At 40.3% G+C, this 26952-nt stretch overlaps 1 protein-coding gene across 13 annotated transcripts in view; it reads left to right on the top strand.

Annotated features, from left to right (window-relative positions):
• The window catches only part of KALRN (kalirin RhoGEF kinase), a 526665-nt gene that overhangs the window by 329581 nt on the left and 170132 nt on the right, over nucleotides 1–26952 (top strand). For 12 of the 13 annotated variants that reach the window (XR_012623758.1, XR_012623759.1, XR_012623760.1 and 9 more), the window contains 5 exons: nucleotides 7563–7758; nucleotides 13534–13700; nucleotides 19745–19864; nucleotides 22546–22764; nucleotides 26111–26260. Coding sequence is in view for 10 of the 13 variants with exons in the window: in XM_074828701.1 (XP_074684802.1) it covers nucleotides 7563–7758; nucleotides 13534–13700; nucleotides 19745–19864; nucleotides 22546–22764; nucleotides 26111–26260 (852 nt within the window). In the remaining 3 variants the exon portion in view is untranslated. The remainder of the gene's footprint in view (nucleotides 1–7562; nucleotides 7759–13533; nucleotides 13701–19744; nucleotides 19865–22545; nucleotides 22765–26110; nucleotides 26261–26952) is intronic. The other variant, XM_074828703.1, reaches the window with a different exon arrangement.

Raw genomic sequence — 26952 nt, 5'->3', positions numbered from 1 at the left:
TTAGGTTTTAAAACCATAAAATGACAACCCATTCTTTATTTAGGAAACGTGTCTAACTCTGATGCCTGATATGCTCTATTCCTTTACCAAGTCATTGTGCATTTCAAGACAAGGTGGGATCATTAGGATTATATGGTTAGTCTTTCTATATGATACAGACTTCAACTGAGTTTGTGCAGCCAGCCAAATAACTCAGGAGATTTCATGCAATGTGAATGTGGTAGCTGATCCACTACAAGGAAATAGGGTGTAAGACTCAAGGGGCAATAGCTGGCAGACATTAGCGGCAGTGCTGACACCACACTGAGCACATTATATGTATGAAGCACAGTCTTATTCCAGAGTTATATCCTCAGTAAAATCTGTCAAGTATACTTTGTCCCTTGCTTTAGAAATAGTCATTTAAAGGCTTATTAACCATTATTTGGATGAATGCTAATATACAGTAAAATGCTGAGTAAATGCATAAGAAACAAATGGTAAAATTCACTGAGTTGCAACCCCTACAAAATTACTGCCATCCAGAGTCTTTCTGGACATTTTTTCTTTACATCATTTGTAGAGAGATGATCAAATTCACCCGTGGACCTCTACAAAACTCTATGACTGAGAATAGGAATGATCTCAGCCAATACCTGTCTGGCAACAGCTGTTGGTTACCTCCAAAGAAACTTCCCTCTCCCTTTCCCAGAGCTGCCCACCTCTTTCCCTTGTGTGTGTTGTTTTGTTTCCTGCAATACGTATGAATCTGTGCAATGCTAGATAGAGCCTATGCACTGTAGTCTTAGAGCAACATGGTTCCTAGGCCAAGACAGAGTCCTGGAAGGGATTATGGGGGTTCCCACTGTACAATATAAATTTGATCTTGTATAATCTTTCAGAAAGCCCCAATGATCACTAAAATCTTCACCTGCTGGATATCTAATTTTCCACTATTCAATCTCTTTGTCTCCATTTCACCTGCTAATAAAATTTTTCAACCTTGATTTTACTTGCTGGCTCTTCTGGCTGTTCACATCCATCCATGAGCATGAGTTTAGAAGGCAACAAGAGCCAGCTTTCACAGTAGTTTACTTCACTGTTATTTACAACTCACTTGAGTTTCCCATTCCAGGTTTATAACATTAGCAGAATCTTTCAAGTGAATTAGCTGCCTGTGAGAAAGTACAAGATGTTTTATAGCCCCTCACTGACTTAGAGCTGACACTCAGATGTGAGATGCTTTATTAGAAATAAGAGTTACAGAGATCTTGAGATACATTTGAAAGAAGGGAAACAGTAGAAGAATTTCAGCCTCTTCTGTTCATAGGCTGGAATCTTAAAAGATCTCATGTTTAGCGAGCTTTTGTTTTTCTTTTCCATATATACCTAATTTTCAAACTGCACATCACTTCATTTTAAGGAAAGGCAAGCACTAAGCTGTCCTGGGCACCCTGTCTTTTGGAGCTGAATTCCATTGTCTCTCTATATTTGGGATTCAGGAGCCAAAAGCACCAGAGCAGAATCGTCACTGTGACAGCCTTTTCACACTTCAGTGGCCTAGGTCCCCACTAAGTCAGCATGGAATCTCTGTCTGTTGTCAAAAAAATGGGTGACAGCATTGTCATACTGTCAGCCCAAACTGAGGTCTGAGGAGGAACAGCAAACTTTCTGCTTACATGATCTGTAGAAGTGGCAGTTTCATTCACCCTTTCCTACCTACATCTCCTCTACCATATACCTTCAGTATTAGTCTGATCATAGACCCACTTACACTGTCACATCCAGTCCTCTGCTCTTCCAGCCTGTTCTGAACGTTGAAGCAGAGCAAAATGCTGTTGTCCCTGGAGCCCAGTCTCTGGTATCTTAGAGATCTGGTCTCCCCTACTCCATTATAATCCCTTTCTGCACTCACAGACACCCCCTCAGCATCCAGGACTCAGCTTTTTTTTTTGATTCCTTCCTGGAGCATATCTGACCTCTCATCTCATCCATCCTCACTCTGTGTTCATCCCAGATGTATGGCTGCCATCTTTTTTTCTCTTGAAATGACATAGATATTCCCTTTTCTTGATTCTGAGCTCTGTACAGATCTGCTCTGTGCCTGTGTGACTGTTCTTCCTGTCCTGCCTCATCCCCATGTTCTACCCACTCTTCTCGCCTTTGCTCCTTGTCCTACTTGCACCATCATTTCTCTTGCAACCTGCCTCCTACATTTGCTTGTTCTTCCCAAGCATCTTTACTCTTTTTCAGATCCTTCTCATGAGCCCACTCTCTTTGTGTTGATAGCTTCTGCTCCCAGGATAGAACTTTCTTTCACTCCTCCTCATATGCCCTTCCTCAGCCCAACCTTCAAAATATCAGCTCCTATGTGATTCATTTGCCATATAACATTTATCTTCTTTTGCTTGATTCCTCATTTCCCCTCTCCACCTCCTTCAATTGGCAAACAAAATTTTCTGTTTGGCATTAAACAAGATGACTTTAGGTGTCAAACACTGAATTAAGGCCAAACAAGCAGCATTCAAGGCTCAGCAGCACCATTTTGTAGAAAATCTCAGCAACGGCATTTAAAAAAGATACTTGGGATTTAGATATTAAATTATTGTAGATGTGCAATTGCCGGCACAGGAGCTGCTGCAGCTTGGGTAGGCTCTAGCCTAATTCATAAGCAGACTACAATGGAGGCGTGAGATAGCTGGACTGTTGTTATTGTTACTGCTCTTACTTTTCACCTGCGTATCTCTTCTCTATACCTCTCCTCTTTCTCCAGGATTGAAGATGAACATGTCTCTCTCCCTTCGGTCATGTTATCTGCTGGTGTTGCAGCATGTTAAATCCAGGAAGCAGCAAATGCAGCAGTATTGCAACAGTGGGAGTTTGGGTATATTAAGTTGCTGCTTTAGGAGGATTCCTGCCTAAAGAGTATGTGGTCTAGACTGTGGTTGCTGTGTCTGCATGAAAAACAGACATGGCTGACATAGCCTGTATATCTATTATAGCCTTGTGATAGTAGCATGGAGCTCAGCACAAAACGAGTATTTGCTCACATACTGAAGATTAACTCTTGCACTGCCTCCACTGCTCTGATAAGGATATCTTGGGTATCTCATTTAATACTAGATTGGGTTCACTACCAGCATTAGTTCCCCTCCCATTATCATGGTAGCAGGAGCATCTATTTCAGGTGAAGAATGAAGAAATGGGCTTTCTAGACTCATTGCCAATCAATAGTTTTGTCATGGCTTTCTCTCTCAGTACTCTGGAGTACTCTGACCTTCCTTTAGTAATAGGGAGCTGTTTCTTGGCCACCAACCGTATATGACCTGCAAGGAAGGAGCATCCAAGGAGTCAGCTGGAGTGTGGCTGCAGGCATGTGTGCAGCTTTCCTTGGAACAGTGTGGGTACCTGGGCATCTCTGCTGCTTTTGCTAATGCAGACTGTGCACTGCCACTGGTGCTGCTCTCATGACCCTTCTGCTTTGGTATGATTTCTCTCTCATGCCACAGCAGAACAGAGCAGAGCTTAGGGCTTGTCTTGCAGCAGGGCTTCTCTTCTCTCAGGTCATGTGAGGGACTCTAAGGTCTATTTAGAATCACAAATGCTGGGAAGTAAAGTGAATAAACATAAGAAGTGCTGTAAGTTCTTCCCACCAAAAAGTCTAGCAAATGAATAGAGTAAATGCTAATCAGCCATTCTTCTGGGTCAAAAGGGAATTAAACAAGTTCATGGCCAAGTGAGCCTCATTTATGAGAAAATTCCTGACACAGGCCTAGTGCAATTGGCTCTTACCACAGTTTAGGAGATAGGACACTTTTGTCTGATGCAGTCCAAGTTTCACCATAGATGTCAATGCCTGACCAATCTGTGAAAGCATCCAAAGTCCTTTTTTAGACTTGAAAAATATACATCTGTAGTTAACAGAGCTGCCTAATTACAGCTTCTTCCTGAAGAAAAATAAATCATTTTCCCTATATCCAAGTCAAACCCGTTAGGGACTCAAATTCAGACTCTGGGACCATTTCCAAATGGTCCAGTTTGAAGTACAGAAAATGCTGGGATTTTGAGGCATTGGCTGTACAGACAGAAAAGGAAATGTCTTAATGAGATACGCAAAGCAGCATGGTCTCTGGGATAGGGCACCAGATTGAGATTCAGGAAACCTGGGTTGTTATCACAGCTCTGCTATTGCTGCTTTGCCTTTGTGTGCTTTAGATTCCCTTCTAGCCATCTGTTTGTCTCAGTTACTCAGAGCAATGTACCCAACCTTCCTGTATACGCTTCGCCTGAGAAATTTGGTGGTGTTCCACCTCTTGCTGTGCCTGCCTTCTTCCTCTCTTCCCCTAACCCAGCACATGGGATGATTGCCACTCCTTTATCAGCCCCCACTCAGAGGCAACTTCCCTCCTTCCTTCCTTCTCCCTTCCATTGGTGGCTGTGCTCCTGGCCCTGGTGGAGCTGGTGCTGGGCTAACAAGCCCTGCTGACCCTGTCCAACTGTCCAGAGCTACTCAGGTGCAGTCTTAGCCCCTGGTCCTGGAAATGTGACATGGAGCATCATGGGCTGGCCTTGCATCCTGGGTTGTTTATCAGCTTCTGCCCTGACTGCCTGCACTGTCCTTTCCTCTTTAATTGGAACCACTGATTTAAACTGGGGAGTGTGGATAATGGAGCATAAACCCTTCAGTGCCTTGCAGTGGCTAACAGGACAGGTAGAGATACTTAGGTGCAGCTCCTCCCGTGTGGGGAGCCTGGTGAAAGCTGGTTGCCAGCACAAGCACGAGAAGCACTGGTTGCCTGGGAGGCAGTCCTTCTCTTGAGTGTTTGTAGATGCCTCTCTTCTACAGACCTGTCTTGGACACTCAGGCCTAAGGGGCAAAAACCAGTGCAGTCAGGAACAGTCATTTCCCTGTGCTTAAGTGGAAATTATTGTAGGTTTAATGATAAAAGCAATGCTGATCAGTGTCCCTTTCACAGCCAGGTGGAAAAGTTACTAAAAGAAACAGAACACAGCAGAGAGGTTTACTCAGGCAGTTTTGTAGAAGTGCTGGATCTCAGCATACTTGAGGGAAGATTTGTTGATTCCTTCATATGTCCATTGTCAACTCCCCTGACAGTTCAACCCTCTGAAGGATTTGCATTTTCCTGTTCTGGAGTTGATATCCATAGATGTAAATGGGATTGAGATTTTGTTTTGATAAGAATCCCCCAATCATAGCATCATGGCTGTCAGAGCAAACTGACGTAACACATTCTTTGATTGTTTTAATCTTTTCTATTACTGCCTCTTATAAATGCTTTTAGACATCTTCCTGAGTGTATGTACATGAGAATGTTTGCTGGAATTTGGGAAGTATTTTGTGAATCCTTGCAAAATTTCAAATAATTATGTTTTAGCAGCCTGATAATCAATGCAATGAATTCAGACAATATTTTTAATAGCTCACAAAAAATAAAATTCTTCTGATTCACTTATATCACATGCCTTTCCATTAGAAAGAGCAGAAAGGGCTTTGCATTGAACTTTGTGTGTTTTCTGTCATGACTGTAGGAACCTGCGCTTACTCTAAATTCATTCTGTTGTGTGTAGTTTAAAACAAGGTCAAGACCACCTCAGTTCTGATCACTGTTAGCCAAGGATCTGTCTCTAAACGTAAATGTATCTAGTAAAACCCTTATCCAGCATCTGCTTTGACTATTTCTCCATAACTGTTAAATCTGCCGATAAGTCTCTACAGTCCAGGGACTCCAGCAATGATATGTGAATGAACCAGAGGCTGCTGGAATCAGGAATGAGGCCAAAGAGACTGTAGAGATAGGTATTAGTTAAAGGTAATTAAGTGGAATGGGCAATGGAACAAGCTGAAGACAAATAGAAACCCCTCAGGATATCCACGCTCTGTCTTTCACCCTGCAGCTGAGGTCCCAGGTACTTGGTTGCTTGAACCTGCTTTCCTGCTTCTCTCAAAAAAGAGCCTAAAACCTGTTTTTTTTTTCCTTCTAAAGCAAAACTGTGTACTCTCATCTGTTCTAATGTGAGAAGGGCTGAGAGCCAGTCCATTCGGGTTGTCTTCCTGTGCTTGCGTTGGATATAATGTATGTTTTCTGAAAAGGAAAACTGAGTGGAAAATTTTGTATCTTGGCTGCTTAGGAAGTTAAGCATCTCACTGCACGCAGGCACTGAAGAGCACTTTTAGTGAGAAACAGAGAACTTTTCGCCACATCATAATGTGCACAAGTGGGAATTTAGATGACGAATTGACCTATGAATCAGAATGAAGTAATTTATTTAATAATTTTTTAAAATACTTTAAAAAATTGTATTCTGTACAGCACTAGCCTGTATGCATGATTTAATACCCATTTCCCTTGTCTCCCCCCCCCTCATTCATTGTCACTAGCATGTTCCCACTTTTTTGTCTGCAGTAGCAGAATCTGTGTTGAGGTGGGACTGCTGTTTGGGTAGAGGCTAGATCTTGCTTTAATTAAACAGGCAAAAACAGAGTAGCACTTTGATGCCAGTTGGCTACTTGTAGGCTAAAATGTAAAATACAGAAGATATGGTGAAGGACTGCTAAAATCATCACACTCTGTGTTGTGATCAGGAAGCAAAGAAAGCAACAGAAGATTTTGTATGTTCCCATGAGTTATTGGCAGGTTATATAGGTCTTTGGTTAGAGCCAGGTACAATTCGTGATTCTACTGGTGATTCACCTAGCCCTTGAGTATGATGTTTCTGTGCTGTGCTTTCCTCATCTGTAAAAATGAATTATTTATATTCATTCTCCAAAGTAAAAGCTTTCAGATGCACAGCAGAAAAAAGTTATATAGAGCTTGTTCCCAAGTCCACTGAAGACAACAGAAAGACCTTTATAAAAGACTGTAAGTCCCTGAAAGCACAGCATAGGACTCATTGTACAACTGCAATCAATGCTGGGGGGGGGTGGGTAATTCACAAATTCATAATAAAATATTTAGTCTTATGATGCATTTTCTGTGAACAATGGGTAGATACTGTTCACAATACATTATATCAATAGTAATAATTCTGGAAATGTATTAGTTGTCCCTGTTTTAGTGCTTACTGGAAGCAGTTTATCATTTCAGTTCTATGAAGGTAGAATAAATAATATTTCCCTATGTAATATGTAACATACAGTGTGTTGCAAAATGTTCTTAGAAACATTCAGGCCATTTTGGGTTTATGTGGTCACAGGTGTTACAAATTGGTTTGTAATTCTGTAAGCATTACTTCTTCATTTAAATTTGAATTTATTCAAAAACATTATCTTTACCATCCATGTGAATATAGTGAGTCTTCTCTTATAGTGCCCTTTGGAATGTGTAAGGGAAGAAGGTGTCCGATTTCTTGTTGGACTGATAATCTGTTCCTGGATTCCCACCTAAGCAAAATGTTAAGCATGACCATTAAGTGGGCAGGATCCAGATTATACTCAGGCTGTGGTCTGGAGATTTCTGGATCAGAGTCAAAACGTGAAGTACTTTTGTGATCCAAACACAGATTGAGAGTAAGATTTTTCATTGAACTCGAGTGAATACAGTGTCTGTCTTCTGCCCATGAAGGTTACAGCAGAGTTAGATGCTTGGAATGAAGATCTGCTGAGACAAATGAATGATTTCAATACTGAAGACCTCACATTGGCTGAGCAGCGTTTGCAGCGTCACACTGAGCGGAAGTTGGCCATGAACAACATGACCTTTGAAGTCATCCAGCAAGGGCAAGATTTACACCAATACATCATGGAGGTCCAGGCTTCAGGTGAGCAGAACAATTTGATCTCTATTTCACATGAGAAAACAAAACAAAACAAAACAAGAAAAACCCCAAACACCAAAAATGCATATCAAGCAAAAATACCCCAATACATACCAAATACATCAGCTTTTAACATAAGTGAGTATGGGTAATACCTGTCTCTCCACTCCCAGAGCTGTTCCACAAGTTTTGGGAATTCTTTGATTCAGGAATATATGTCAAAAATTGCTGTTTCTTTGAGACTGAAACTCACTGAGGGAATAAAGCTGACTTTAAGGTTTCATTCTGAAAGTTTCACAACTGCAGGATGGAGTTTGTGATCAATTCCAAAGTGGATGGAGAGGGGAAGGCAAGACAAGTTGCACTGGTAGGACCTTGTCCTTGCACCACCTCAGAAACAAGCACTGCAGGGAATCGTGAGTTACAGGTACTTGAGCTGGCCAGTCAGACCTCAGGTCCGGATGAAGTTCTAGATTCCTAAGCTTTCAACTAGACTTTATTGAGAGGCGAACTGACCAGATATGCTGGCTTCATTCTCCGAAGACTTGAGCACCTATTCCCTGTGCTGTATTTCAAGGTGCAGACATGCCCAAGGGAGAGAGAGAAGTGAGGGGAGAAAGAAGGTAGTTATCCAAGAGCCCTCTGGGAAAGAAACCAAATATGAGTGCCTTGAAACCAGTCATGAAATGGAACTCTTGTTTCCAGCCAGCTCTAATTGGAATTATTTTGGTTACAAAGGGAATAGGATAAACCATACTGGAATTTTCCTTTTCAGTGTGCACTTGAAAGTTAAAGGTAGCAACTTGGATGTATAAAAAACCTTTGGCATGTGCTTTTAAATGACAGACTTGATTCATGTTGATAGGGAGTCTGTCTGATACTTTTACTCTGCTTCTCAGCAGTAGGATTCTATTTCTAAGACATCCTATGAATCAGTATTTTTGTATCCTTGCATTTTGCATGTGGAAAAGGAATACCATAATTCAGATTAATCACTGTGTAAAGTCCAGAAGTGAATGTTACTTGTGAAGTATTTTAACCTTCTTAAATGTCTGGAAAGAGTGCAAAGCAAGAGCAATTCCTGTTCTTTCCCTCCCAATTTGCACTTTCAAAATAAAAAGTATTTTTATGCTTTTATTCTTTGGCAAACATTTTACCTCTAGGCACCCACCTTTAAAAAAATCTGGCAGCATTCAGCCTGATTTGGCAAGCTGCACTCAACAGAGGCTTAAGGACTGCTACAAGAATATGTTGTGAACTAGACGATCCGGTGCATTGTGTGAACCATGTGTGCGAGCTTCTATGAGATCTGCCCACACTATGCCTGGTCCTGTGCTTCAGCTCCCTTGCTTTCTGGGATAGAAAACTTGTCCCAGTGCATCATTTAAGATGCTTGCTTTTTTTTTTTTCCCTCCTTCATCCTGGAAGAATCTTAATATGAGTAGGAATCCATGGGAGGTAAAGAATATGGTCCAGAACAGAGCACAGTTAGAAGTCTCAGTGACCGATTTTTAGGAAAGAAAAAAACCTAAACTTCTGTGTTTGTCAAGAAGTTAGAAACACTTCTTTTGGATTAGCAACTAAATGAAGTGATTTTTAAAATGCTTTTATAAGATTATCTAAGATCACTTTCTATGAAGTCTACCCAATAAAAACCCATTGCTCCCAAAGGCAAGGAAGCAGAAGCCTCGTGGGGATGTAGAGTATCTGTAGTTAATCAAAGGTAACGGTCATGTCTGCCATGCACAGAATGCTAAATGCTGGGAGAATGGCAAAATAAGAGAGAGAGATTGCTCTTGGGAGCCCCCTGTTTCTTATGTCAATAAAGGACAGTTATACTTCATAAAAAAATCATTTAGTTTTACTTCCTCTTCCTGAATCATAGTCATTCCTGAATATCATAGTCATTCAGTGCATAAATTAAGACATGATTGTTCTTACTGCCAGAGCTGCAAATGTGCAGGGGTTCTGGGAAATCGGCTGCTATGGCTGCTTCCTACTGTACAGTGTCACCACTGCTACAATCAAAACTCAGCTGTAGCCATAGAAGATAAAGCCAGAAAAAATGTGATTTTTCAGAGAAATTCTACCTAACCAGCCACTCCTAACTGACCAAGTTTCTTCCCTTACCTATAACGCTCTTTGAGCTTTATTCTTTTTACCATGTCACACAGGAAACTGATTCAATTTTGATCACTCTGGCATTTGGTGTGGAGGTCTTTAAGCTACTAAGTCTGTCAGAAAAAAATTACATCCGGGTTTTTCCACACATGATGCCTTTTTCACTTGGAAATCTTGTGCAGGTAAAAAAAGAAGGTTTTAGACATTAGCACATGATTTTTGCATGTCTGCTGCAGATTTGGAGCAGTGATTCTTAACAGGCTGTGGAGTGTCTGGAAATCCTTGTGAACATTGTCACATTGGTAGAATAAATCCAGTGGTCCTGTGATGCACTATATAAGATTCTGTACAAGTATTTAGGGCATCCATGCATGCGAGGCATCTATGCAAGTCCAGTATTTCCACAGCTCCGTATAGCTCAGAGTTATGTTCCTGTGATTCCTTCCACTACTCCAGCACATGTGAGTGAGCCTGCTTTGGATTAGCCTGTTTTCACCATCAGAATAATGATTCTTCAAATAAATGTTTGTTTTTATTAGGGAGTACGTAAGATCTGGAAGCCAGGTCGTTTTCTGAAATTCTGCAGTACTACCGAATTGTCTTCACGTCTCACTAAAAATCTATGTCCTCAGGAAACATATTTGCATTTAGAGAATATTATGACATTATTCACAAGAAGACTAGACTTTTTAATGAGCCAGCTCTTTTTATTTCGCGAACCTATCTTCTATTTTTCCAGTTTGATTGCAGCTCTACTGCTGATAGCAAAGCTAAATATGTGGGCAAATATTCTAAAAAAGGTATATTGATTTTTTGGGTGTCTAACTTGATATATTGAAGGGGCCTGGTGTTTCCAGAAGTGGCAGCTTGGACATATCTGAGAAACCCATTTCCTATGAAAGTTTAGGATCATAATTCATCAGTGATTTAACACTTCAACCTGAGCTGCAGTGACAATGTGTTCCTGTAATGCAATAGCATATGCACCTTAGCCGTTCTGCTTCTAGGTACTAAAAGCAGTTACGCTCTAATAGCTGATCAATTGATTGCACAGATTTATTTGATTATTAAAGTCCATTTACATTGTCAGTATCATTGTCATAATTAGCACCACAGTTAGGAGTCGCTCATGGTTTACAGAGCTACATTTTTATACCTTAGAAGCAATTTGTCTAAGCCTGAAATACACTGCGAAGCTGATGCTAGGGAAATTTATACAGTCCCTACCTGTTATATGGAGAATTCAAAGCCCTTTTGTTTCCTAGTCATCAAGCTAACATCATTCATGTCTTCTCCCAGGGTTGCATTGCTGAAAAGGGAAATGCAAACCTATTTCTTTTTTTTTGTGATGTCATTTATAATTAGTTATAACTATAGTTTATATTGCAAGGAAGAGGATTGTAAACTTTCCTGTCATGGGCTTTTAATAGTTCAGCCTGAGAACAGGTTTGAAACAGCTTCAAAACAGCTTTGTATGGATCAAAAAGCAGTACCCCTTTCTTACACTGAATAGTATCTCACATTGCAAATAGCTCAGGTGTAATTAATGTCTGTTTTGTAGGATGCCAGTTAGTGTGGCTCAGTACTCTTCTGTAATACTTTTTAAAAGCATTTTCAATTCACAGAATCACAGAATCATCTAGGTTAGAAAAGACCTTGAAGATCACCTAGTCCAACCATTAATTCATTCCTTCACTTGATATGTGCTGCACTGGTTGAGACATTAGGAGAAAAGGGCAACCAAGTTTGGTTTATCAGAAAATCAGCTGTGCTTTTCTATCTATCAAAACACAATGTAAAAATAATATGTATGAAATTATTCTGAAAACAAGGCTTCCTATTTTGCAAACCAATCTTTGAGAAGAATAAGTGCTCTCACCGCATGCGTTGGCACTGTAGAATAAATCTGCATGACATATGACAAGCAGGAAAGGGCAGATCATTCATCATAGGGAGCGCAGGCTGCCCTTGGATAGCATCCCAGGCAGTTCACTGGTTGCTGCTGATGAGTTAGCACAATCAAAACCATACCAGCTGAGTGTGCATGAAGGAAAACTGCATTTAATATCGAATAGGTGTGGTGAAGTCAAGCATACAAAAAGCCATCATGTCCTGAGGATACAAAACCATATGCAGGCTAATTGTAGCAACAATGCCTGGTGTCTGGCAATTGAAAGGAACTTCACTCCCAAGAATAGAAACATATATTAAATTTCCAGTCCTGAATGGGAAGCCAGGGGCCATTCCACTTTATTTGGTAATGAAGAAACTGGTTTATTTTGGCTGGGAAAGGGAATAAGCCAATCACTTGCATTCCCATGTGCTTTTTCTGGTAAAACCAGAAACCAGGAAAAAGGGGATAGGGTCAATCATAAGGTCATTTATTTTGTGTACTGCCCTCTGCAGATATTGCTGAGAGAGAGAATGAAAGTCACAAGTCTCTGAGGAGGATAAAGGGGAAAGAAAAGACATCTTCCTAAATGGATTTTAGAAATAGTGTCCAAGCCTTTTGTACAGCAGCTTCTGATTAACACATTTCTTTTTTAATGCCCTATTATTCCATGAAATCAAATGGCTTTGGAGAAAAGTGTAGTGTTTTCTCAGCATTACTGCAATCTGATTATTTTTATATTAGCTTCCTGATCCTCCCTGTATTGAGGCCAATGGCAAAATTCCAGTAGACCTCAATAAGAGAAGAGTTGGGTCTTTATTAGTTTATAATCACAGGGATTACAGTAACATGGGATGACATCATACTTCCTTCAGGCCAAACTTTCACAATTACACTGGTAATATACTCAACAATGCTATCGCACCAGTGTAATAAAGAAGGAAGATGTGAAGCTCTGTGTTGTATTTCATGTAACCACTACACACAAGGTTCATAGGGTCGTAAGAAAACTCAGAAGGTAGGAAGGGTCTTGGGACATCTCTATTTCAACCTCCTGATCAAGTCAGGGTCAACTATGAAATCAGACCAGGTCATTCAAGGGTTTATCAATTTCATGCAGGATGCAAGAGATGGGAAATGTGTTACTAAGATAACTTTTCTCTCTGGTGTGTGAGGACTGGATGAAATTCAGTCTGTGGAATAATTCTGAATGAACTATAGCTTGGTTTAAACTAAATTGTTGTTAATGATCCTCTAAAGTGCCCACATGGAAAAAAAGTTTGCACCGTGGAGTTCCACACACTTATAGCACTAATGTAGATCTGGCGACTAGAGTTTACTTCCTGTATTTCACTTTTCTATTTTCTTCCTCATCTTTTTTCTCTTCTAAGTTCTTTTCAACGTGCATTTCTAAGGTGTAAGTTCATGAATTACTTCAAGAAAGGGTGTTTTTTCTGTCTTATTTTTAACTCAATGTTCATGCAAGTTTTTGAGCAAGGCTGTGGTTAAATCATGTCCTACTAGCCAGATGCTGATGGGTAAGATGAACAATGATCACCAGAGAAACACTGCTTTGTAGAAAAATGTAGTGATGCAGAATAGGAAATTGGGAAAGCCATATATCTATGTGAGTGAGTTTAGTGAGAAAGAATTACTCAGAGAGTTGCAAACCAATGTGTTAGGTGGCAAAAAATTTTGAAGCTTAGATTTGTGCAACAACTGAAATTTTATATAAGTGCAATGATATCTATCTCTGCTTGTTGCAGGCATTGAGCTGATCTGTGAAAAAGACATTGATCTTGCAACACAGGTTCAAGAACTGCTGGAATTCCTTCATGAGAAACAGCATGAGCTGGAGCTTAATGCTGACCAAACTCACAAGAGGTTAGAGCAGTGCCTCCAGCTCCGGCACCTACAGGCTGAAGTCAAGCAGGTGAGAGTTTTAAACCACACATAAGGGTCTTAAATGGATTTTCAGCCAAAACATAGATGCAAACTGCTAAACCAGTTTCTGCTAAATCACATACCTTTACGTGAATGCTCTTAATCCCCCTTTCCTTGACAGTACTTGATTTGCTGACGGATTGCATCATGACCCTTTACATATAACAAAGGGCTCTGTTCCCTCTAGTGTGCTTATATCTGGCTTCATGAATAGTTGTGGGAAGTCTGTGCAGAACTGACGCCATAATTCTCAACTGGAGAAGCTGCTTCAAGCTCCATGTGTTCTGGGAATGTAATGATTTGATATGGGATCCAGATTTAAGCTGTTGTGGAGAACTGGCCCAAAGCAAAGAATAACTGAGCTGTGAGGTCTAAGTATGACATTACAGTAGTTTCACCTTTTCATTTATTGCTATACATCTGTTGACCTGCAGGAATCTTTAGCATCTTCCCGGTGAGATAAAAAATTCTGTTTGTGGTCTCTAGATCCTAGGACTTCTTTAGTCATCTTAGAATTGTTACATTGCCTTTCTTCCAGATTTCATCTAGTGTAGGCAGTCGTGTTCTGCCTCCCTAGGTTTTCCCTAACGTTTAATTTGGATGCCCCACATTTTCTTGTTTTCCTTTACTATGCAGAATAACACTACACTTCCTGCTTCCTAATCCACAGGTGGCTTCACACTTCAGTGTATGTCTGGATTTCAATGGAATGGTCTTGGTTTCATTAGGAAAACCAGGAACATTTTTCCAGACACCTGGAATATTCAGATTTCCATTTTACCAGTAGAAATTGGGGGGAGTTGGGTGGGTTTTTTTCCAAATACTACAAGGAGTTCATGAAAAAGTTTTTCTGCTTTCTTTACTAAAAAAAAATAAATATAATGTACTGGGTGCTCAGTACACATGGTCATAGGTATTCTTTCTTCAAAAGTGAATATTTGAGTGATGCTATATCTGAATTGTTTTATCTGCTGACAAAAATTCCTTCATTCTCAGACAACCCTCAAGCTAGAAGCTGGCAGCACAAACACCAGTGCAACCATATTCTTTTGAAGTCCACTTTGATGTGAATATTTTGCAACCTTAAATAAAAGTAACACAGAACTCTCCTAAATTTTTATTTTGAAAATGTAGTCATTTTGCATTTGTGATAATTGAAGGCCAATTCCTTGTGAAGCTCCAGAGCCCTATAGAGTGCTTTGGCTTTCAAGAAACTCTGTGATGTACATAATCACCACCTTAATATGATTATAAAGTGTATCCTTTTTTCCATAGGTTCCCAAAGTTTTTTTATGCACAACTTAGGTAAACTTGGAGTTTTGTGTGGTAGATTGAAGATGAAGTAGAGCATTTTAACTTCTGATGGAGAATAGAGAGGAGTAATATGTGTAGCAGAAATGCTAAAAATGCAGGTTATCGCTAGCTGACAAAGTCTCACTAGCCTGCTTGACCAGGATGAAGTGCTAGTCAGCCAGTCCTGTGGCTGCTCCTGGAGCCATACAGTGACAGTGCAGCACTCTCTGCAGGTATCTGAAGTTACTTGCCTCATTATCAAGTATCTGCTGGGCCTTAACTATTTTACAAACCAAAATCTAACCAAAGGAAATGGTTTTAGGACTGAACTAATACTTACTGTGAGAGGAGAACAGCTGCCTTGAATTAGTATTTCCTTAACAGAGCTTGGGACCATCAGAGCCTTCATTACTATGTGACCTTTCAGCAAACCAGTAGTGAAGAATCATTTTATTTGTTCAGCTGAATACTAAGGACTCCTTTGCTTATTAACCTATAAATTACCACAGCTATAGTTTCCCTCAGAACGAGGCAAGTTAAAATATATCCGTGCCCTATCTATTTGGTTTCCTGTAGATGAGTCATATTCCCAACCAGTTAGTGAAACTGGGAAATATATTAATTTTGGCTTGTAGTTCATCTCCAATCTGGTCCAGATTTCCTTCACTTTCATTTTAGTGTATCTGAGACGATGGATGATCTCATTACCAAATTGCTCTCACTCATGTGAATCAGTTGAGATGTGGTTGACGCAAGACACCTACTGTAGCTGTGCTTAAGTTCTGCTGACAGAGTAAAATTGGTCAAGGCTACTAAGTGTACATGTGTTTGCATTTTGATATAATGGCTCATGGAAATATAAAGTCTTTTAACTGTCTCTATCTATTTAAGTCTCATTTACCAGAGATTTCTGCTTTATATCATATGCACCAAGGGTTTGAATGCCAAGACAATGAATCGAAGTTTGGGGCCATTAAAGCGGAACAATTCCAAATGAGATGTTCTGTGAACTGCTTTAGAGTGGAAATAGTATAGATCTGTGATTCACAAACTCTTCTTTGTTAAGAAAGATCGTGGCCAAGACTGATTACCCTTCATTTAGATCCCATCATTTCTGACAGAAACTACAGAGCTTGGATTGCTTACATAAAAGTAATAGCAGAGTTGTGGAGATCATTTTAAAAAACAAACTCTCTAATGCTGTGCTTGAAGCTGTTTGACTTCCTTGCCCCCTTACTTTGTATGTTTTTTTCTTTTTTTGATGTGTTGAACTTGACCTAATTTACTCCTGGATATCCCCACAATGTTCCACTACGCTTACTTTCCAAGCTATTTTGAAGTGTATTTGTTCCTCTTCATGTGCCTTGCTATCCATCCACTTTTGCTGTTTGACATTAGATTTGCTTCCAGATGAATATGCCCAAAGGATGATGGGAAGTGGTCATTGGAGAGGCACTGAATATATTTGGTTTTTCCCAGTCTAATGTCACAGAGCTCCTGGAAACCTAATGCAGTTTTGAACATGGATAAAATTACCAGAAGGTGTCCTTGCTGGTGGTTGTGTCTGTGGTCCTAAGAGCCTCTCAAGCTACAAAGGGTCCAGAGATGTAAAAGATTCACTTACATTATTTTGCCTCTTAACCTTAAAAATTTTTTTCCAACGTAACTGGATGGGTATCATTAGCAAGGCCTTAAGTCTTTTTTAGAAACATCAAGGAAGGCATTCTGTCTAAACTAAACTAGCGGACTGAAACACTACATGATGCAGAGCTCTTGTTTCTCAAGAAAGGCTACACAAGAAGTGCCTCACTTTTAATTTTTCCTGTAGTGTCTGATTCTGTGCTCAGTGAAGATGGCAGAGTTTCAGGATATGAATTTTAGATGAATTTGGTACTATTATTTAATTACAGAGGAGCCACATACAGAAACGTAGCCTGTTTTAAACAAATTGGAGTCAAAGGTGGGAGTTGTGTCAGAGCTGTGTTAGACAATCCATGCCTTGCAGTGAAATTGTTCTCCAGTGGCAAGTGGCTTTTATCTAAGATGCTGTCAGTGTGTTTCTGCTTCTCCATTATAAAAAAAAAAAATGGTTAGGCTTTTTAAGAGAATATTTGGAGATTTATCTGACTCCAGAATTATTTAATTATTGTTTCTACAAAGTTGATAAAAACTGTAATTTGTAGGAAATGTCTGTTTAAAACCATCTTTTGCTGTTGGCCTGCCTGCACATTGCCAGATAATGGTGAATCTATTAATACAGAAAATGATCGGAGAAGTGTCTTGGTGCTGTATTAACAGCTTCTATACATATTTTAATGAAAGGTATTGAGCACCATATAAGTAGAAGTCAATTTGTGAGCAGGTCTTGTAAACCAGATACAAATGTGTAAATGCTCTCTTCCAACCATTTCACAGTCTACTTCCAAACCAGTGACACAATGAAAGGCTCTACAGGTGACTGGTTTTTGCACTTAGACTTAAGAAGCTTTGGGTATGCAACTGAAATTTTTTCTTAGTGTGTGTAAATGACGCACACACACAAAAGAAGGGGAAAAAAAATTAAGAGAAAAATATTACTATGGAAGATGCTGATGCAATCCCAGATGAGGCCCTGACATTTTTATGTTAGACTTTTGAAAGTAGAATGGGGTCATTATTTAAGTTCTTCCAAGTAAAATTTGGTAGTGCCTGAGTGCTCACTGGGCCTGGAAGGGGGAGTGTAGGAGCCCCACAGTGAGCGTCTGAACCCGCACTCTGAGGGAAGGAGGAAGGAGCACAACTCAGGGGTGACAGCAGCCTTGGTCAGGAAGAGAGCTGTAAGCATTGCTGACAAGATGTAGTCAGTCAGAGCCTGACCTGGACTGCTTTACCTTGTGAGTCAACAAGAGTGTTGTGCAGGGGAATGCATGGCTGTCATTAACACTGGAGGAAACCTGGCTGATTTCAGTTGGATGGTCCCTCTTCCTCCTTACTCAACCTTGTTGCCTATTAGCTTTTCACTAATCAAGTTGCTTTGTTATAAGACAGAGGTTTTCAGTGATTTTTTTACTATTTAGAGACTCAGATATTTGTATGAAAAATGTGTCAAAACCTCTGTGTCAGGTTTTGAAAATTTCAGCTCAAATGAAAGGTGTTCCCAAGAGGACCCTGTCATGCCCTGATTGTATTGTTTAAAAAAAAAAAAAAAAAAAAAAAAAAAAAAGAGAGAAAGAAAAAACAGCTGCTGCATTTTTAGCATACATACTCAGTATTTTTTACACTCTAAATGGCCCAAGCCAGGTTATCACGGTATATAAAGTGTGAAAGCATGTCTTTTTATGACATCCTCACTTCAAGTCTTTCCCAGATAGTGTTCCTTTGGTTAACTTCGGCTTTTGGTACCATGTAGTCGGTAATAATGTAGCTTTCTTGTCTGATGGATTATGAAAATGCCAGCCAAAAAGATTGCCATGTGATAACCCAATTTCTTCTCCTTTAAATCTTTGTTGCATTTCCCACAGGAACAATAACACCTGCTGATGAAAGAGACAAAGCTGACAAATGGAATCTTCCACACTGTTGTACTGAGCAGAATGTAATTTTCTACAAATTAGGGTCAGCTACATGTGTAGATGGCTCCCCTTTCTTTCTCCTAGGGAAAACTCATTTTCCTACCCTACAGGGAACTGAATGGCTATATCTAGAGTGATACATGATGTAGGGATAAAACAACAGAAAATCCCTATTTCTTTCAGGCAATTTAATGTATCACTTCATGAAAATGATGGCACAAAAGGGAAATTACTATGTAGAATATTGCAGCAAAGTCATTTTTGGAGCTTTGTAGATCACAAGCTAAATTTAGGGCAGTGATTGGGCAGTCAGGATTTCGTGTTCATCTGTGAATTGAATCCAGCAACTTTCTGGTTTTATTGGACTAATTTGACACCCACACAGGTAGAAAATAGGCTTTGAGACAACACAGCAAAGAACTTGCACGTGTGTCCTGGGTGCCAATTTTCCAAACATGTGTCTTAAAATAGCAGAAAATGTTGCTGCTTAAATGAATAAATACAAGCTTGATAGATTAATTATGTATATTTAGGATTTGATTCTGCAGTCATTACAGCATGGGTTGCATGTCTACAAATAATCTGAACATCCCTGAAGTAAAACCTCTTGACAAAATACAAAATGCAAAACCTGGGATTTCTTCCTAGCTCTGCATGCAGGTGGAAACTCCAACTGCATCTTAACTCCATGTCACATGGAACCAACATTGCCTTCTCCTTCCTCACCACTAGGCTCTGACTTTTGTGTGAAAGAAACACAGGCAAGTGGAGCTCAAAAAGTCACAACGTCCATGATTCCAGTTGGAAATTTGAAAAAGAGAGACATCTTTATGTCTAATTTCAAATCTCCCTCATTCCGCTTTGTGGTTTTGCCCCAGGGTATTTGCATAGGGGAACATTTTTGGTCAAACCTTGGAAATTAAAGTCCTTCTCTATCTGAATATCCATGTAAATACCTTGGGAGTTTAATTCTTCAAGCAGTAACTTCTTCAATAAGATCTTTACCCTTGAAAAATTTATGTCATTAAGGCCTTATTCTAGAATTCCTTTCTGCTCACTAATTCAGCCTGAGACCACACCGGGCAAAATACCTTTTTTTTTTTAGCCAGGCTGAAGCATTTTCTGATCGGTGACTACATAAACCTTTGTAGGGAAGCAACCTTTCCATAAGCACATCCTTTCTTTACAGGTGCTTGGCTGGATCAGGAATGGCGAATCAATGCTGAATGCAAGCCTTGTCAATGCAAGCTCCCTCTCTGAAGCTGAGCAGCTCCAGCGAGAGCATGAGCAGTTTCAGCTGGCCATAGAGGTAACACGAACAAGTTAACTTTGTTTCTCCTTCCCAGGTGAACATCATACAAAAGGTTATCTCTTGGGCATCAATCATTGATTGTTTGAAGGAATGGAAGGAATAAAAGCTTTAGAAAATCAAGTTATTAAACTAGTAATGCAACCAGAGGCTACTAGTGAAATAAATTATTTATCATCTGCAGCTGTTTATTCTGCTGTCAGATATCAGCCTTTCCATTTATGAAAATGACACTCACTCATGTCCTGATAATTTCTTTGGTGAAAAAATAAGAAGATTCACAAAGTGATCTGAAAATGGGAAAAGTTTGTGAAGTCAGTTTCTTCCCACGTCCACAATTTGCAGATCATTTCACAAAATTCATTTACAAATATCTTTGTTACTGAATAATGCCCTCACATGAAATCTTTGTTTCATTCAACCCCTTTTGTGGACATCAGAAGAGACATTCATTCAAACCCACATTCTCAAATAACTTTGAAGAAGAGGCAAGAGGGATGATTTTTAAGAATTGCCTGCTAAACTGAGCTTTTCCTCCTGCTTGGCTTGGAGTAACACATCTTTGACCTGGCCCTTGAAAAGTAATTGTGAGGCAACTCATTTGCCTCACTTCTGGGGCCAGGACATGGCAGAAGGAATAGCACCTCCTCTGAGCTGCCTTCCTTTGAATGAGGAGGTAGTGGAGGGCTATCGGCTCCCCTGAGTAGGGCAGTACAAGACTCATAGGCTCAGTACTTTATATATCTTTGTCATTATGAACAAAGGGTGTGCTCACCCCAGTTGCTAGAAAGGGAGTCCATTGTTTTCCCCTGTTCCTGCTTAACAAGGTGTATATGCTTTCCAGATTACATTAATTGCTAGCTTTTTACAGAGCAAAGAACAAGTCAGAAAATCCCTTTCTGTGGTTAATATATATTTGAAAGTAACCAAAGCTAAACCAAGGTTTAAACTATGAAAATAATATTTCCATAATGGAGATTTGAAGAGACACTTGATTTAGTGGGGGGAAAAGTGTGTTTATGTCTTCCGGTAAACTTTAAATAAGTCAATATACATTATAGTGTTGATAGTAAGTATAGAGTTTAAATCTCAGCTAATAACCTATTTTGATCCAGCTTCACTCACACTAAGGAAGGAGCAGCTGTTGCAGCTCCTAAGGGAAAAGGAAGACGTTTTCTATCAATTCTGTATGAGCTGGCTGGTACCAAGCTGTGCTGACCACATCTTGGCAGCCATCACCAGACAGCAGTGGGGAACAAGACACCCACTGGCTGTGTTATCGCAGCTTGCTGCCGTCGAGGAAGTGCTTGTGTTTGGTGGTAAATGCAAATCACAGAGGGAGAAGAGGGTTACACTACAGTAAGGGGAAAATAAGTTTTCAAGGGGAGAAAACACTAGATTAAATATTTAAAGTGTTTAAAGCTCAGTATGGTGAAGAGATCAGCAAAGCACACAGGGCAGACCATTCTCTGAAGGCATTCTAGATGTGGAATTGATTTTCAGTTGAAATCCTTTAAAGTCTATTTAAAACAAGTATTACAATTCTAACATCAGTAAAGCAGCTGGGTATTAAATTTAACCAGTTGTTCTTGAACATCTTCCTAAACGTTTCTGCCAAGTATTAATCCTTTTTTTGCTAATAGCTTTCTCTACATTGCATTATTCATCAGTGTATTACCAGATGATTTCAAGCTTCTTTCCAGGTTCAAGGTTTAGATCATAAAAGTATCACATGAGAATTTGTCAGCAGCAGTTACAAATGGGATGCAGAACAGAGGAGTCTTTGGGAGATTTTAGGTCTTCTGTTCAGAAGATTAAGATCAAATATTGGACCAAACCATGCCTGAACACAGTTACTCAGGAAGCTGTGAAGGACCAGGGGCTATTTTCCTCTTGGCAACCCACAGAGGAAGGTGTAATCACCACTTGGTTACTCTGAGAGGAGCTGATGTAGGCTGGGGAATGGGACATATAATTCAGTCCTGCCTGTAAAGTGGCTACTGAGTAAATTTGGGAACAGTGGAGAGAATGGCTTGACTCCCCCCAGCTCTGCCCTTAAGGGTAGCATAGTGTAGCTCCAATGTGAGTGAGCTGACTTTCAGAAATGTATCTTGCAGGGGCTGATATCTGTGATATAGTTCATGCCATTTAGTAAGACATCTTCATGTCTTGTGGTGTTGATGTTTTGTATCCTGCAGACAGGACAGTTACAGGAGTAAAGCTGCTGATGCCAGAAAACTGCTTGGCAAGGTCAAATTAGGATGATTAGACTCATAGTTTGCCAACACTTTGGTGTTTGCTTTTGTATCTGCAGTTTGTATGGGATGCAGTCAGCACTGAGTACAGGCTGGGTGGGAGCTCAGCACAACGGCTGCCTGCACTGGGGTTGTCAAAACGGATCCACTGAGAGCCCCACCCTGGGTTGTTGCCCAAGGGACAGTAGCTGATCAGTGAAGCTAACCCATCTTAGCCAGTGCTTGCTTGTCCCAAGCTTTAATAACATGTTGCAAATGTGTGTGAATAATTGAAACTAAAATGCTTTGCAGAAAGTAACTGTTAACTGAAGATAACTCTCTGAAAATCTTTCACTCTCTCACATCTCCATGCTCATACCTCGCTTCACCTTTCTACCATACATCTGGCACATCTATACAACCTCTCTTTCCTCCCCTCATACACAGTCCCTCTTTCATGCCACTTCCTTACAGAAGACACACCAGAGTGCCCTGCAGGTCCAGCAGAAAGCCGAAGTGTTGCTACAGGCTGGGCATTATGATGCTGATGCTATCAGAGAGTGTGCTGAAAAGGTGGCCCTGCACTGGCAGCAGCTGATGCTGAAGATGGAGGACAGACTCAAACTTGTCAATGCCTCGGTGGCCTTCTATAAAACCTCTGAGCAGGTGAGCTGAACAGTATCATATCTGTGCCATAGCATATTGCTGCAGCCTGAAATTTAGCTCGCAGTGTATAGTGTGAAGGTGTTGCCTCTCACCAAGATCAGCGCAGTGTTGAATTGTTCCAAATACGTGCTCTGCTAATACCACTAAGGAGCAGTGTTCATTCTCCTCACTTTTCTTTGAGTAATCCCCAAAGTAGGAAGAGTGTGGCTTCAGTCAAACCTTCTTGCCCTTAAAAGCTGCCCTTTGTCTTTTTACATATGTTTGCACGTCTTCATCCACACATTAGGTGCATGTAAACGTTTCTGTCACCTGAACAGGGCCAGTGTTGAGCCCTGGGGTGTCTCCCAGCTGGTAAACACCAATCTGAGTGCACTCCATGATGTAGCAGTGCTGGTAGGTGTGGGTTTTCTGCTGTGTCCTTGAGTGCAGGGGGTCTTCTGACAGCAAGGGATCTCACAGCATTGGCAAAATTAACTGAAAGGACATTTGCTCCATTAGCATAGCAATGTTAAGCCACACATGGGAACCAAAGTTTGAACTAGTCAAAATTGTTTCTTTGACAAGTATTATAACAAAAAACCCAAAACCAACCAAACACAAAAAGGCAGCAGTTTGCAATAACTTTCATCTTAAAATTTTCAGTGAAATAGTGTAATTCCTGAAGTTTTGGTGGTTTTTTTAATTGTCCCCTTTCCAACAGGAAGAATTTCTGAAATCTCACCATTTTTGTTTCAAGTTTTCATGATACCAGAGTTAATTTTGAGGAATATAAATCTTCTTTTCATTGAGAACTGCTTGCAAAAAATTACTTGTTACTTTGTGAGCAGTACTAGCCGGTGTTTTCACTAGTAAACGCCACCATGCTGAAAAAGGTGCCAAGATATGAAGGAATTTCCCTTAAATCCGTCTGCAACAAAGATAATTACAGCAGTAACCATTATATGTTGACACAACTTTACTTCATTCCAGGTGTCCATGAGTTACAAAACACATTCCAGTTGGCTGCTGGTATGGTGGGATTATTCATCCCTTGCACAAACAGGTGCTATTTATACTGTAGTCAGTGAGAATTAGTGTCATAGTGTGGATACTCAAATAGCCTTGCCTGATGTAATTTACTGCAACCAAGCAGTTTGTGTTAGCATGGGCATTGCAGGAACGTGTGGTTTTATGCATGAGGCGGAAGTGATTTCCATTAAATTTTCTATTGTTATTATCACGCAGTTAGTTCCACAATTAGAGAACCAGACATGGAAAGTTTTTTAGCACAACTAAGTATATCATTGGGGAAAGAGATTATTCTTTCCTTAGCATCAAGGCTGTAGATGATCCTTGGGCCACTTTTTGGTGTCATTTGTTTAATGCATTTTTAAGATTGTTTAAGATTAATTCATTCCTTGTAATGAATGTCTTTCACTGTGGAGAGTTTCAAACAGATTTACAGTCCCTGATGCATTCAAGATTGAAATGAATTACTGCTGGTGGAGGATTGTGAGAAATGAAAACCATTAAGGGATTCATTAGTGCTTTAGACAGTCAAATGTGCTGGCCAAAATACGCATAGCCAGTAATTTATCAGTTCAGTCTCTCTTCCTGTTTCCAAGTCACAGACAAGCATACTGCAGTGCCCACCAGTTCATTCATTAGTTGCGTCTATTCAGCAAATGTTTCGGGCAAAGATCATTCAGTTTTGAATGCTCATAAACTCACTGCTGCAAGTAGTCTGTTGTCTTCTCTTGGGCTGCACGACTGATTTACAGTCCTTAATGATCTGCTCCCTGACTGGATGACAGTGGATTGAGTAATTTACTGGATCCTGAATTCTCCGAGTATCTAGGAAAAGGAGCTAAAAGAGTGGAGAGACTGTCACAACCAGCCAAACTTTTTCATGCCTGTCTTCCCCAGGCACACTACGTTTTTGATATAATTGGTGGAGCCCTGGCTTTCAAACAGTCCAGTTTCTCTCTGACTTCATTGACAGCCCACCTTATATTAATTTCTGTCATCATCTTAACAGATAGATGATATCTGCATGTTCAGGGACCATCCTTTCTGGAAGGATGTGGATCCCAGGCAGTCCTTCTGCTTTCATTTTTTAAGTCACCAAAGCCCAATAGAGTGCCGAAGTTTTCAAGAAGTAAAATGGAAATGCTATTCTGTGCCTAAATAATACATGGGGCACTTGTGTTCCAAAAAGTGTTTGAGGGTGAATGCTCATTTGCATCCAAGCAAAAAGACGGTTTCAGATTGTCAAATGCATAAGGTCCTCAAACAGCCTGGCAGCAGGATAAGTTGATCAGTTCACCTCAACTCACCAATTTTAAATGGAGTTTGATGTGTTCGAGTGGAGTTACATGACGATGGTCTGCAGTAGTGGGGAGGATTGTTGGGTGGTGCTAGACTCTCTTCTAGACTATGCTCTTAATCATGTGGGGTCCTCTGAGTTATGACTGTGTTCTCATAAAACTTGCAGGACTGAGCAAGAAAAGGGTGAGTGTGGTTATCTGGACCCCTAGCAATAACTGACTGGATCTTGAGTAATCTCAGCAGTGGAGTGCATAGGAAGAGCCCTCTGTGAGAGAAGAGGAAAGTTCCAAATTTTCTGGATAATTTTTGCAGTTTTTTCAGCTTCTGCACAGGCCACTGAGAGTATTCTCAGGACCTGCAATGCAAAAGACTCGGCCTTGTCTTAGGCCACTGCACACACAGTTTTCAGACTGTGTGAGTTTGTTTACCTCATTCCCATTATTCTAACAAGTAGAAGATACATGTATAAGCCCTGTACAGTGAAACACCTGCATCCACCTAGGTTTTGACACTGATTTACTGTCTATTGGTTTCCCTCTTCACAAAAGCTGTATAGGGAGCAACTAACATGCAGCTGAAGAGAATTAGTTCCAGCTTCAGACTTTGTTTCAGGAAAGTATTTAAGCATGTGTTTTTCTTTAACTATGTGCTAAGTCCCTTGACTTCAGTGGGATTTAAACACATCTAAGCACCCTTCCAGAATAGGGATTGTTTCCTGAATGATCCACTGGGGCCAGACTGACCCCTGCCTTGATTCAACCTTCTGAGCTTCCCCCCCATTATCCATTGGAGGAAAGGAAGGATTTATCCCCCTTAAACCAGATGAATTGCATCCCAAACAGTAGAGATCCCTATAGTAAGAACAACCGCTAGAGTGTTCTGTCCAGGGCCTATTTCATACCCAGTTATCCTCCATGACACGGCCCATAGTCCAAAGCATTTAGATTGGAAATGTCATTGGTCATAGACTTTTACTGAGTATGTTCCTCCTGATTATGGTTGTAGATAACTGAATTGTTGTGCTATGGGCATGTTTCAGGTATGCAGTGTATTAGAGAGTTTGGAGCAAGAATACAGACGGGATGAAGACTGGTGTGGAGGTCGAGATAAACTTGGACCTGCAGCTGAGATAGACCATGTAATCCCTCTGATCAGCAAACATCTGGAACAGAAGGAGGCTTTTCTCAAGGTCTTATTTTAGTTCTCTAATAAATGAGGAAAACTCCCCATTGAGTAGTCAATTTAGAGCAGTGTTGGTGAGTTTGAGAAGAGTAATTCCAGTTCAGCTACTGTCTGGCTGTATAAACCCTAGGCTAGTTTCACACTGTTATAGTGGGTGTAATAAGTATTATCATCAATGTGTATCTCAGAGAGATGTTATCAGGACTAATTAGGTGGTATTTGCATTGCACTTGGGGAATGTTAGTTGTGGTGGTTCAAAGTTCAAATTTTCAAAATTGCATATGATGAGCATTATAAATGACAAGTATTATACAGCATTTTGGTGTTGGCTTATACAAACCATCCAGCATTTCAAATTCTGTCCTCCAAGCCAATAACTGAAGAATTACTAACAACTGAAGCAATTGTGTCTCTGCACAAGGATGGAGACAGAGATTTCCTCCTGCCTTCCAGGTGCTGCTTTGTAAGAACTGTGGAGTTGACAGGCTGACAAGTCAACTGACAGCCAGCCTCCCACCTTCCACTAAAACTGAAATACAACATGAAACTATGCTTGAAGGCAAGGCTTAAGAAATTATGGCTCTAGACTGTACATTTTTTGAAACAATGAGTAGTTTTCGTGAGAGATGAGTTAGCTTTGGTTAAATTGAAAATGTGTGATGTACTAGCTCTTTACAACCAGTTGTTTTATTATTGTCA

This window comes from Strix aluco, chromosome 6 (genome assembly GCF_031877795.1).
Source record: "Strix aluco isolate bStrAlu1 chromosome 6, bStrAlu1.hap1, whole genome shotgun sequence".
NCBI lineage: Eukaryota > Metazoa > Chordata > Aves > Strigiformes > Strigidae > Strix > Strix aluco.
This window is presented reverse-complemented; position numbering and strand designations above follow the sequence as displayed.